Source organism: Trachurus trachurus (genome assembly GCF_905171665.1).
Source record: "Trachurus trachurus genome assembly, chromosome: 11".
In the NCBI taxonomy this organism is placed as follows: Eukaryota; Metazoa; Chordata; class Actinopteri; order Carangiformes; family Carangidae; genus Trachurus; species Trachurus trachurus.
Window position 1 is genome coordinate 10,209,660 of NC_139904.1, and position 14,881 is coordinate 10,224,540.

The 14,881-nt window shown below is 40.9% G+C and overlaps 1 protein-coding gene across 1 annotated transcript in view; it reads left to right on the forward strand.

Moving 5' to 3' along the window:
- Window positions 1–14,881, forward strand: part of npr1a (natriuretic peptide receptor 1a) — a 50,445-nt gene that overhangs the window by 21,118 nt on the left and 14,446 nt on the right. Inside the window, exons 6-12 of the mRNA XM_083982022.1 lie at window positions 6,322–6,416; window positions 7,520–7,655; window positions 8,326–8,410; window positions 11,697–11,817; window positions 11,928–12,002; window positions 12,102–12,179; window positions 13,469–13,573. Coding sequence (XP_083838148.1) covers window positions 6,322–6,416; window positions 7,520–7,655; window positions 8,326–8,410; window positions 11,697–11,817; window positions 11,928–12,002; window positions 12,102–12,179; window positions 13,469–13,573 — 695 coding nt within the window. The remainder of the gene's footprint in view (window positions 1–6,321; window positions 6,417–7,519; window positions 7,656–8,325; window positions 8,411–11,696; window positions 11,818–11,927; window positions 12,003–12,101; window positions 12,180–13,468; window positions 13,574–14,881) is intronic.

The following is a 14,881-nucleotide window of genomic DNA, read 5'->3' on the forward strand; positions in this document are numbered from 1 at the left end:
CACAACACAACGCTACACAACAGAACAATTCACAAGATTACACAGCGCTGCACAACGAAACACTGCACAAGACTAAACTACACAACACCAGACTACACAACACAGGATGAAACTACACAAAACAACACAACACAACACACAACTATACTATAAAACAACACTACAGAACAAAAGACAAAAACGCTACATACATTAAGACTACACAGCATAACACAAGATAACACAACACATGCCTACAAACTTTACTACACAGGACTAAACTGCACGAGACCACACAACTCTACACAATACTACAGTACATTAAACTACACAACATAATGCTACACAACACTGACTGCACAAGACTATACACCAAACATGATCATACAACACAAGAATACACAACACTACTGTACACTACTAAAGATTACACAGGACTTCACACGACTAAACACACAACTACTTAGTGCTGATTTAATTATTAATTATTTATCAATGACTAGTGAACGTTGTTATAGTAACTTACAGTTTTTCTCAGTTGCTAAAACACTAAACCCTGTTGTCTGAACCAAATTCTCAGTTGCTTGAACCCACTGATTGAATCAGTCACTCTTTTGGCAAAACCATCAGCACTTTTCACCTGTTTAGACACAACTTACCAACACATTTTCATTGTGATGCACCTGTGTTGCATAATGCTGAGCACAGGTGGCAAAAGTCAAACACAACTAAAGCTCAAGTTTCACCGGTTGAACACAACAACTCAAAATTGATCACACTTGTGTCCAATGATGTGAGGGAACATACTATATAAGCCAGTTCAGGATGAAGTCCTGTGGCCTGATCCAGTACAGAGAAATGACGCTGTGGCTGAGTTATGCACTTCTCATTTCTATATTTTTGTACTTTATTTTTACGTAGGCTTACTGCATACAAGTGCTAAATGCACAAGATCTGTTTGTTTTTGTACTGTACAAGTGCTATGTGTAAATGCACAAGATTTCTGGTTTTTGTACTTTTTTTTTTTTTACTATGTACAAGTGCTAAATGCACAGGTTTTTTGTTTTGCAAGAGGAGAAGATGAGAGACGACAGGGTGAAGGAAGAGAGGATGAGGGAGGGAGGGAGGGAGGGAGGGAGGGAGGGAGGGAGGGAGGGAGAGAGGGATGAACTAGGAAGAAAAAAAGAAGAAGGAAGGAAAAGGGATGAAATGGATGTGGAGAGGGAGGGAGGAGGGTGAAAGAAAGGGAAGGAGAGAAGTGCTAAATGCACAGGTTTTTTGTTTTGCAACATGCATTTAGCTACAGTGAACAAACATTTATTTCTACAGCTTCATGTCCTGAGCATTGTGTTTTCTATTTTTCTATGTAGTGTTTAGTGGCTGCTCAGTAGTGTTTTTAATTTTGATTGACTCGGGGCACGATTTGACAACATAGTTCAGTTTTGGGCACAGATTGAACTGTTTTGAGGTGAAAGTTTGGTTTTGCAAGAAGAGTCTGAGGTTTTGTGAATGTAGCTTGAAAATTGGGGTTTGTGTTCACAGTTCAGAGAAAATGAGAGAAGCTTTCGAGAAATGTGTCTTAGCAATCGAGAAAAACTGTAATAACGACTTCACTGACGTCGTGTGTTGTTGTCTCATTTTCGAGTTCACGTTTTGTTTTGACTTTTTAACTGTGATTGTGTTTTTTTGTTGTTGTCTGAATCAGTTGAGTGAGAGTTTATTGATTCAACACTGGTCGACCCCGTGACCCCGTGACCCCTGTGACCTCGGAGCTCCCAGTGGACTCTCCTCACTTCTTTAATGCACAGACACTAAAGACGTCAATCAATCCAACAGACCCGCCCCTCCTGGAGGAACTAATAAACTATCAATCCTTTACCATGACAGAAAAAAAAGAAAAAGGTTTGGTTTCCTGCTGCAGGAAACTGACGTCAAACTGTTATGATGAGTTGGCAAACACAAAATGACACAATGCCAGAGTTTAAACTTAAATTTAAACTAAAAACCATTTCCTCCGTTTTTTAGTGGACGGTAAATATCAGAGTTTATTGATCATCTGATTAATGCAGCTCCATTTCCAAGTTTATGTTTATGGTCGTTGCATATACATATACGACCAAAATCTCTCTCCTGTAGCAGCAAAGAAGATCTAAAAAAGTTAAAACCAAAAACAGAAAAAAAACATATAAAGTGCAAGGTGTCAATAGTAGTAGTAGTAAACTTTATTGTCAATCACACTATATAACATCAGTTACACAGGGGATCGAAATTGAGTTTCCCCAAACTCCAAATGTGCAAATTACGTAACATTCAACATACGTTTATCACATATGACATAAAAAAGTGAACACAGACATCAACAGTAATTAAATAAACACAGATATACAGACAGATTGTGAAGTAATGGTAAGATATATAATAATAGATAATTAAATATCAACATATTAAAACACGAACTATATGTGATTATACAGCAAAGTACGAGTTGCTGGTGGTTTCTCCAGTTTGATGCTCTGGACCCGGCGCGTGTCGGGTTAATGAGAAACAACAGGAGGAAACGTAGACGGTGGCCAGAGGAGTGTGGTGATGGTGCTGATAAACAGGCTGCTCTGTCGGCTCTATATTGAATTGCACTGCTTTTATCCAACAACAACACACACACACAGACACACACACACACAGACACACACACACACACACACACACACACACACACACACACACACACACACACACACACACACACACACACACACACACACACACACACACACACAACGTGGTGATTAATCAGTGGCCATGTGCGTCAGAGGGGGATGGATGGATGGATGGACATAAACAAGAATGAGTTCATGTAAGAGTAGGAGAAAGGAGGAGTGAACACTTTATTTTTTATTATTTATCATCTGTTGATTTTTTTTTTTAACCTACAATCACATCAGACTGAACTGAGTAAATATTACTACAAATACTGTGGTTCACACAATAATACAGTGTATTAAATAAAAATACTATATAATAAAAGACAGTCACACGTGAACATAGTGAAGTGTAGAGTGTAAAATATGAGTGCAGTGAACAGCAGCTTCTTTTTGTCACCAGATAAAGTTTAAATGATTATAACAGTTAATTTACTGACTGATTTATCGATGATCTTTATTGCCTCAGTGGTTGTTTCTAATAAAGTTAGGTTGTTATTTCCAGCGGAGCCGCCGGCAGCCACGGCCTCGTTAACTTACGATAACAGCTATTTTTTTTACAGAGGGAAGTCTGAAAACTGTCAGATCCTCTGTTTAAGAGTAAAAAAAAACAAAACAAAAAACAGTTTCCAGCCGGTAACGAGAAGGAAGGACAGAGTGTGTGTGTTTTTTTTTATTGATTGACAGCGTAAATGTGTCTCGGGCTCAGTGAAGCTTCACACACAGAGAGACACAGACCTCGGAGGCTGATGAGGAGGCTGCAGCTGCACGGCGGCAGAGCCCTGTGGGGTTTTTAATTGGCTGACGGACAGAGACACGACAAACGCTTCAATGAACACACCTGAAATAAAACCCAACAACACTGGAGCTGAGCGGTCGCAGGTCGTCAAGTCTTGTTTCACATAATTCATCAGACGTGTGGAGGCTTTTAAAGCAGAAGTAAGCGATCCGGTCGTTTTGGCTAATGCTGCGTTCCAGGCAGGCTTTTGAAACCGTAAATTACAGCTTCACGTCACGACTTACGACTTTGTAGCGTTTCAGGCAACCCACTCGTGTTTTTCCGACCTGTTTTACCTGTGAAAGTCACTGTAACGGCCACTCGTAACTTCCGACCCGTGAACTCGTACCAGATCGAACTTCACAGGTCGGAAAAACACGAGTTACGGGTTGCCTTGAACGCACCATAAAATCTTTTCACCCGATGGAGTTAGCAGCCCCCGCCCTCGTCATGGATCTATTGGTCCTCGTCCCTGCGTCACCACATTCACGCGCAACCCTTGGCTGCACACACAGCCCTTCATGCCGTTCTCTCTTCTCATTGGATAAAACTTGTAGGATACGAGAAAAGTTTTCTCCTCGGCTCAGAGCAGAGCAGAGGGACTGACAGACCCGTGTTTCGGTCCAAACACTCTATGTAAGTGATTGCTGTCGGAAGATATAACTATTTAAGACTTATATTAACACAAAAATATTGCTTACTTCTGCTTTAACTTTTAGCAGGAGGCTCCTGAGCCGTGAGGCGGTGAACATCTGTGTCTGTGTCACTGTGATGCAGCCGAGCACTGGCGATGACTCACTGGACATGATGAGAAACAAAGTTAAAACAACAAAAACCCGAGTCTCACTTAAAAAAAAAACGGGATGATTCAAATAGTTGTTCATCCAGCTGCTGTAACTCAGTCTAACTCCCACTGAGTCCAGTCAGTTATACAGAAAAAGGAGTGTGTTATTTATTTATTTTTTCAGATTAATGTTGTAGCTTTGGTCTGTGTGATCAGCTCAGATCCCCAGAAAGAGGAAAAACCACTAAACCACAACGTAAAAACACACAGTCTACACATAAGACACTTATATGGGTCAATGAAGTGATGCAACCCAACGTCAAGTGGTGCAACCCGTATTTTTTCATGAACATCGGACTATATACAGGAAAAATAAATCTAAAATTCTACATAATTTGTCCCAATTTTTAGAAGTAGGATGTTTATGTCCTGCTCAGTGTTGCCAAAATGTATTAAAGGGACTACAAGGAGTTTTGGAAAGCGGAAATGTTTTCACACCACATTTCCCATGAGCCTCCGTGCTCACGGTGAAACTCTTGGACCAGCGCAAGACGGACGAAAGTGAATAAATTAGCCAAGAATGTTTTCATTAATCAAGAACGAAAGTCGGAGGTTCGAAGACGATCAGATACCGTCGTAGTTCCGACCATAAACGATGCTAACTAGCGATCCGGCGGCGTTATTCCCATGACCCGCCGGGCAGCGTCCGGGAGACCGAAACTAGGAAATGCTGGGCGAGTCGACCACTAAATAATAATATTAAAATAACTATAAAGACCAAATGATATATTTATTGAAAATGGACCCGTTAACAAGTGGTAACGTAGATTCATCCACATTAATATGAGATTCTTTTATAACCAAATACAAACTCCTCAAGGTCTCTTTAAAATTGTAATATAGAAACACAGCAACCAAAAAACAAAAATCTGTTTCAATTGAATGTTTTCAGAAGAAAGTTTTTTATTTTATTTATAACCCTCTATGGTACGCACTATGATGCCAGTGGGGAAAAAAATGTTTGGAGTGTTTTTATGTCTCAAAATAGACTAAATAAACATAATCTAAAGAAATTTTTAAAAATAATTTATTTTTGGAAGTTTTTGGGGTTTGTTGCTTGTAGGCAACATTGTACCATTACGGTTCGTCATATACTGTATTAGAAACACCAGTCTCTGTAGACTTTACCCTTCACTGACCTCATCCTCATCCCAATTCTCATTCTCATCTTCCTCATCATCATCATAATAGCCTGATGTTTACTTTGCTGCATTCAAAATAAAATTTATTAAGGATAAAAAACTAAATTATGATGAATTACATGTTTTTGAACATTATATTTACACCTAAACACACACTACCATAGTCTCATAATGCAATTTTGATTCCATAATGGTCCAGTGTTGCCTCAAGGCAACACTGCAATTTTCTACAATGGTACGTTGTTGCTTTGGGGCAACAGGTGCATTTTAACAAGTTTCCATTATTTAATAAGTAAATAAATTGCATGGAACTATTAAAAATTAAACTTTACTAACCTATTAGTGTAAATATATTTTTTCCAGATGAAAAGGGGCCAGGAAGTTATGTTTTCAGACCGTTTTAGTGGAGCAAAATGGCAAACCTGTTTCCTTTGAAAAAGTCTGCAAAAATGGGTTTCAGTATGGCTTCTTGAAAGTCATGTGATAAATTAAAGCATTGTTATTGGTTCTCTAAGGCCTCCTCTCTTTTTTAAAGTATTACAGCATTAAATGGGATGAATTGTGGAGATGTGACAGGCCAAAAAGTGGTATGTTGCCTGAGGGCAACATGGTACCATAGAGGGATAAATACACTTAAATCCACAGTAGGTGGATAAAATATTTAATATTTATCATTCTTTTGTGGTCACACCATTTGACATTTCCAGGGCATTCAGTCTGACTTTTGGTGAAAAATGATTCAAATGACATGAATACAAAATGTTCTTGCCAACCCTTAATTATCACTGTGTTATATTCACTGAGAATGGAGTACAGTGAGAACATGGACGACTGCTGGTTTAATTTAACATTGTGTTGTGTGTGTGTGTGTATCTGCAGGAGTGATGGGTTTGGTGGAGATAGACGAACTTGGGGACAGAGAAGTCGACTTTGCCATCTGGGACATGACGGACGTCTCGTCTGGAGAGTTCCAGGTAAAACCAACACTTGACTCCTGAATCATGTTTCACCACCGAGTTGAAAACCACACAGTTGTGTGTCATGTGTGTCCTGTTGCACCAGTGGTGCAGGTTTAGTCCAGATGTCAGTCAGTACGTTTACATGACACTTGAGAAAACTGGATTATTGCCTTAATCCGACTATAACTGGACAACTGAGTGCACGTAAACACGTTAGTCCGACTAATATCAGAGTTCTTCAGCTCCGATTAAGACGCCAAGATGATACGATTGGAATTCGACTTTCTCCGACATGTATACGCCTTAATTAGAGTTTATCTGGACAACAGAAGCTGTTGTTGACTACAAGGGATGGCGTGCACCTTATCTGCACAACAAGTAACGCACACATTACATACAAGATTAACAAAGCCGTACGATTAACCATCTTGCTGTTGTTTGAAAACGCCGGTCTGCCGTCTGGCTAATAGGTCAACTGGAGAAGGTGCCGTATTGACCCGCTGAAACGACGCATCGCTATGGAGTCACATAGTGTCTTTATTATTCAATCAAAACAAACTTGTTTGAATGCAAAAATATATATATTTGAGACCCCCCCCCAAAAAGTTTTTGAACCCCTTTTTCTTTGATTGAAAAAGTTTTTTTTATTTAAGTGATTTATTATTTGATTTAACTTTTTTTTTTTTGTTTAAATCAACTTTTTTTTTTTATTGAATAATAAAGCCACAAATATCCTACTCATTATATGGCCCAAATACAAAAAAGATTAGGCCTACTTTAATCCCCCAAAATATTTTTAATCAAATAATAACTCACCTCATTCAAACACTTTTTTTGTTTTAGTGAAGTTTGTTTTGATTGAAAATATCTTTTTTGTTTAAATCAACTTTTCTTTTGATTGAATAATAAAGACACAAATGTAGCTCCATACACATCGCCACCTGGTGTTGAGGAGCAGGACACGTTCCCGTCAGTTATTCGATTTTCTCAGTTGCATGTGAACTGGGACAAGGTCAGACACCAACATCGAATTTTGACAGTGTATTTCTGTTGTGTGTGTGTGTGTGTGTGTGTGTGTGTGTGTTCGTGTGTGTGTGTGTGTGTGTGTGTGTGTCCAGGTGGTGAGTGTGTACAACAGCAGTACAAAACAGCTGGTCATGCAGAGTGGGCGGAGCTTCCAGTGGCCAGGTGGATCTCCACCTCCAGACATCCCAGAGTGCGGCTTCAAGAACGACAAACCAGAGTGCCTCACACGTACGTACGATCACACACACACACACACACACACACACACACACACACACACACACACACACACACACACACACACACACACACACACACACACACAGACACACACCTTGTGACGATTGATTGATTGATTGATTGATTGATTGAAATGTTTATTTCGAATATGAAAATAAAGTAATAAAAAAAGAGAATAAGACAAAACATTTAAACATGAAAAAAATAGAATACATATTCGAAAAGGAGTGAGAAGAAGTAAAACTTATAAACTCCCACCCCCTCTCCTTATATATGTCTAGCTAAGATCCTTGTCTAAACATATCTTATGTTACAAAATCATGAATACAATTTATTTATAATTTACTTTACGTTTTAATTTAATTTACGTTTACTAATAATTTACTTATACACACTAATTATGCATACATACTAATTATACAAACATACAAACATACATACATACATACACATGTCCACATACAAATACATACACGCGCACATACATGCAAAAGGAAAAAAAGAAAAAACAACAACAACAAAACAACAACAACAAAAAACACAACAACAACAAACAACACCACAAGATAATGACCAGTATAAATCCTTCGCCAACAACTCTCCACCTTCACGTGTCGATGACGACGTGAGGATCAAACCGACTTTTCCTCCTCGACAGGTACGGTGTCGATGCATCAGATGGTTGCCATAGTGATGTGCTTCGTCTTTGTCATCATCGTCACGGTGACCGTCTTCATCTACAGGTGAGACAGAAACAACTCGTACATGTCTCCTCACACACATACACACACACGTACACCTACACACACACACACACACACACTTTGTGGTGGTTTGAGCTCTCACATCGCCTCTCCCTCTCTCTCTTCTTTTTATTTTTTATTTTTTCTCTTTCCTGTCGTTTATTCCTTCATCCCTCTCTACTCATCATCATCCTCTGTTTAATTCCTTTCATACGTCCCCTCTCTCTCTCTCTCTCTCTCTCTGCTATAAAAGAGAGACCACAGCAAGGCCCAGAGTGAAAGATAGATGGATGGATGTGTAGAAAAAGAGACAAGGCTCTGACTGTTGTTATCTCTGTCCATCCCTCCACCTCTGTTAAACAGCTGGATGAACAGCGAGATGACAATTTAGACTCAGAAATTAAGTAACAAATGAAACTGGAAAAGTCTCACAAAAAATCGTGAAAATGGTCTTTCAATTAAAGTCCAGTCCCGAACCCCTAACCCACTGCACCGACCTGGCTCAGTGTCCGGTCTTTCTAAAAACAAGCCAAAAATGAATTTGTACGTTCTTAGACAAGCACTTGATTTCTAAAACAAACACTCAGTTTCTAAAATGAGTTTGCACATCCTTAAACAATGTTTACTTTGTAAGACAAATGCTCACTTTCTAAAACAAGTGCATAGCTTTCTAAAAATGAGTCATTGCTTTCTAAAACAAGTCTCCCCACTTTATAAAACATATTATAAAAATATAAGAACTCCTCATTTTCTAAAAACCAGTCCTGACTTTCTCAAGGGAGGACTTCACGTTTGCCTTAAAACACAAAAGAGACATTTAGGTCTTTACTGAAAGAGAACAAATACTACTTTTGCGATAGAAGCTAAACTTCGAATGAGAACAAAACCTTCATCTTAAAGGTTAAAAAATCTTCTGTATGGTACGGATAAGTGTAGGATCTGAATAAAGCTGAATTCTTGCGTCTTGTTGCTGTGTGTAGATGTGTTTAACCTGCTCTGTAACATTTTCCATCAATAAATCCTCAACACAACACTTTACTGTAAGTTGCTGGCAGAGTTAGCTAAACTGCAATGATGTGACGACAATGAAGGCTGCGAGAACTTGTGTTTACTTGGCCTGGTGGTGTTTCCGTCATGTTCTGTCTGCTCATGATTTGTTAATAAACTATTGCAGAGAAAAAAGAAAAAAACTGTTTCTGATTTAACTGTTGGGGGGTTGTTGGGGGTCAGTGGAGGACGTGGACGTGTTAAAGGTTCCCACTGTTGTGACTTGCAGGCAGGAATGTGACCTGAAAAATTATTATTATTATTATTAGGCTATTATTATTATTATTTTGTGAGGTCTGTGGCGGGCCCAAACGTTAATTAATGGTAAACACTGTCTCTGGTCAGTTCAATCTTGATGTGTGAACTTTTTTTGTTTAACAAAATTATCAAAGGATGTAGGTTTCATTAAAGGCAAAAATTCATTTTTACTTTTTACTTTTGCTTTGAAAGTACATTTCAGAGCCTGTACTTTCTTACTTTTACTTGAGTAAAGGACTTGAATCAGTACTTCTACTTTTACCAGAGTATTTTTTTTACACATGTATCTGTACTAAGCGATCCGGTCGTTTTGGCTAATGCTGCGTTCCAGGCAGGCTTTTGAAATCGTAAGTTACGGCTTCAAGTCACGACTTACGACTTTGTAGCGTTCCAGGCAACCCACTCGTGTTTTTCCGACCTGTTTTACCTGTGAAAGTCACTGTGACGGCCACTCGTAACTTCCGACCCGTGAACTCGCACCAGATCGAACTGGTACGACTTCACAGGTCGGAAAAACAAGAGTTACGAGTTGCCTTGAACGCACCATAACATCTTGTCAGCCGATGGAGTTAGCAGCCCCCGCCCTCGTCATGGATCTATTGGTCCTCCTCCCTACGTCACCACATTCACGTGCATCCCTTGGCTGCACACAGCCCTTCATGCCGTTCTCTCTCCTCATTGGATAAAACTTGTAGGATACAAGAAAAGTTTTCTCCTCGGCTCAGAGCAGAGCAGAGTGACTGACAGACCCGTGTTTCGGTCCAAACACTCTACTGTATGTAAGTGATTGCTGTCGGAAGATATAACTATTTAAGACTTATATTAAAGCAGATATCAGCTTCACGGCCGTTTCGGCTAATGCTGCGTTCAAGGCAGGCTTTTGAAACCGTAAGTTACAGCTTCAAGTCACAACTACGACTTGGTAGCGTTCCAGGTAACCCGTAGCTCGTGTTTTTACCATCCTGTTGTCTGTGAAAGTTCCCTATAACGGCCACTCGTAACTTCCGACCCGTGAACTCGTACCAGATCGAACTGGTATGACTTCACAGGAAGGAAAAACACAAAGTACGAGTTTCTTTGAACGCACCATGAGTTAGCAGCCCCCGCCCTTGTCAGGCATCAATTGGTCCTCGTGCTACGTCACCACATTCACGCGCATCCCTTGGCTGCACACACAGCCCTTCATGCCGTTCTCTCTCCTCATTGGATAACACTTGTATCCCACAAGGAAAATTTTCTCCTCGGGTTACAGCAGAGCAGAGTGACGGAGAGACTCGTGTTTAGGCTGAAATACTTCATGTAAGTGATTGCTGACGGAAAATAGGACTATTTAGGACTTATATTAACAAAAACATTCCACTGATATCTGCTTTAACACAAAAATATCGCTTACTTCTGCTTTAAGTACAGAATATGAGTACTTTTGCCACCTCTGACCTTTTCAGACCGTCCAGAGAAACACTTTTATGCCGACTGTACCAGAAATGAGGATCCGCATCGGACAGTGGCATCAGCGTTTGCAAAAAAAAAAAAAAAAAAAGCAGTCCAGACTGAAACACAATCCAGAGAGGTCAAACAAAAACAGACCTTTATAAATCTAGTCCTCTCTCTCTGGGTTCCCTCAGCCAGGCGTTACCTATAGATTTGTTTTTAAAGTCCGACTTCATGACGCTGCAGTGACGGTGATGATTTCACCACAGTGGGCCGTTGCTGTGAAATGTGTATCAGGGGAAACTCTCTCTCTCTCTCTCTCTATCTCTCTCTCTCTCTCTCCCTCTTGTCTCCTTGTTTCCACTCCTGTTCAACTCACTCATCACTTTCTTGATTATTCTTTCCCTCACTTTTCTCTTTGTTTCCCCCTCCCTACTTCTTTCCAACAAAAAAACACATACATACACGCACACATATGCATACACACACACACACACACACACACACACACACACATGCACACACACTTGTTTTCCTGTCTGTTGAACAGGAAGTTGAAGCTGGAGAGCGAGCTGGCTGCTCAGCTGTGGAGAGTTTCCTGGGATGACGTCCAGATGTCCAACTTGGACAAAGTCCTGAGGAGAGCCTGCAGCCGACTCACTATGTCCCTGGTGACGACAACAACAACAAAAAAAACCCCACACATAATTCATTCATTCAAATGGTTTCCACTAACGACTGACTGGATTTGTTACAATAAGTGTATTTTGTTCCTCTGCAGAAAGGATCCAACTGTGGCTCCCTGTTGACTATGGAGGGAAACTTCCAGATCTACACTAAAACTGGATACTACAAGGTCTGACAACGCTGTAGTCCACCTGACACTCTTCTTACATACAACACTTGTACTGACGGTGTGATGAATAACTAAACTGGGTGATCTTGTCTTCTGCAGGGAAATCTGGCAGCCATCAAGTATATCAACAAGAAGCGCATTGAACTGACCAGAAAAGTTCTCTTTGAACTAAAACATGTAAGAAATCAAGCTAATGATTGACCTGCATGCCTAAATTGACCTCTGAATATCTACTTTGTGGGATTAATGCCTTCTTCTATGTAGTGTATTGACCATCTAGCTTCTTACCATGTCCTGATTGGAGGATCAGTGCTTTTCATTACTTGCTTTCGCTACCCAACTACCAACTGACCGACAGACGGACCAGCCTACTGACTTGGGCTCAGCACTAAAGTCTAATTTGGTCAGTCGGTGTCCTGTTTGCAGGATGTTGGTGTTCTTCATTGAGGAACTTGAACTTATTGACCAAACGTCCAACACCTACTAAGATACTGACCAGCATCAATAGTCTTATCTGCTTATCCCCTAATCAGATGACCTTCTGACTTAACTGCCTACCTTCTACAGGCCTACTTGTCATTCAATCCACTGACTGACTGACTAACCAGGACACCTACCTATTTACCTACCTTAAAGGGATAGTTCACCCAAAATTGAAATTTTCTAAGGGCTGGGAGAAGTTTCAGAGTTATCCGTGGCTTCTCTGAGTTACAGGGGGTCTCCGCGTAGCAGTATTTGTCCATATAACGGTTGCAAATGGATACCAACTGTCTTCGTAACAAAAAGACACACCAAAAAACATCCAAATACCTCCATGCTGCTCGTATGTAATGTCCAACTTGTATTGAAGCCCCGAAATGCGAAATTGTCCCGAAAAAAATTAAATATGTCTATATTTCAAGCTTGTTTGTAGCGGACGCTTCTCGAAGCTCCTCTTCCCGGTTCGTCAAATTTGGACGAACTGGGAAGAGGAGCTTCCGCTACAAACAAGCTTGAAATATAGACTTATTTAATTTTTTTCGGGACAATTTCGCATTTCGGGGCTTCAATACAAGACAGACATTACATACGAGCAGCATGGAGGTATTTGGATGTTTTTTGGTGTGTCTCTTTGTTACGAAGACAGTTGGTATCCATTTGCAACCGTTATATGGACATGCACTGCTACACTGAGACCCCCTGTAACTCAGAGAAGCCACGGAGGACTCTGAAACTTCTCCCAGCCCTTAGTCGACATGAGGGTGAGTAGATAATGAATTTCAATTTTGGGTGAACTATCCCTTTAATACCTACCAACCAACCAACCTACCTACCTACTGGCCTGTTAGCTGACCTTGTGATGGACCTTTGCGACCCCTGATGAACCCCTGAACTTTAACCACTGAGTGTCTAATTCCGGTTCAGTAAGTTGTTCTTGCGTGCGGGACAGCTGATTTCCAACCAGCAGTCTGTGTTTTTTCCTGCAGATGCGTGACGTCCAAAACGAGCACCTGACCCGCTTCATCGGCGCCTGCATGGACACACCGAACATGTGCATCATCACAGAGTACTGCCCCAGAGGCAGTCTGCAGGTAGTCTACCACACATTTAAAGGGATAGTTCAACATTTTGGCAAATTGGCCCATTGCCATAATCACTATAGTCATAGCAGTGGGTTCGTTACCTTTATTTGTCGGTGTAAGCTATTTTTAGAACGGAGGAGCAGAGCGGCAGGCTGCTCAGAGCTACGCTATGGAGGCTAAAGGAATTTCTTGGTTTCCCTCATCAAACTCATCAAATACAAACTCCCAAAACTCCAAAACGCTTTCGTGGACAAGTTGTGAGCTGCACATTCACCACGTTATGAGATAATAATGGAACGTTACGAAACAGAGCCGTTTTCGAGGTAAATACAGGGTAAATACTGAGTCTGCTTGCTGAAAAACTGTCCCTGAACGCAACGTGCATCAGCGATTTTGCATGAATTTTCCTCTAAAACAACTCTGCCTCGTAACGTTCCATTATTATCTCATAGCGTGGTGATTGTGCGGCTCACAACTTGTCCACGACAGCCTTTTGGAGTTGTTGGATTGTGTATTTGATGAGTTTGATGAGGAAAACCAAGAAATTCCCTTAGCCTCCGTAGCATAGCCCTGAGCAGCCTGCCGCTCCGCTCCTCCGTTCTAAAAACAGCTTGCACCGACAATTAAAGGTAACGAACCTATGACTATAGCGATTACGGCAATGGGCCAATTTGCCAAAATGTTGAACTATCCCTTTAACTCTGTACCCCCGCATGAACCCCGTATACCCCTAATATTCAACAATCAAGTGTTTTATCACTTTAAATCCTATATTTCAGCGCTTTGTACTCCTTTATGAACATTTTTATACCCTCCTACACTCCTGTCAACTCTGTCACTCATTATAACTCTCCCTGTGTTAATCATTAGCCGCTCTCTGTCAGCCGTCCATCAGCTCCACGTATCTTTGCCGCAGTCCTCTTCCACATTCCTTCATACATCAGATGTTTCCTCCACACCGGCGGCGCTCAAGTTATGCTTATCTTCTCACCACTGTAACCTAGCAACCTCCCCAGCATGGTAGCCTAGCAACATGAGAACACATGTCTGCCTGCTGTAAGCTGTACGGCGGATGGTGGGTGGCGTGGGGGGTTTGGGTTGTCGTCAGATGACCGCGGCGCTGGATGGATCTCGCAGTTTCAGTTAAACAAAGAGCAGCTCGGGTGGTTGGTGGAAGTTATTTTGCGCTCTGAGAGGAGGAAGACGTGTGGAGTGGAGGCTCGGCTGTGAGTAAGAGCACAGTCTCTGTTACTTTATCTCCTCCACAGACTGTGAATCCTCATGTCAACACAAAGTTTGATTACAGTAATTAAAGTG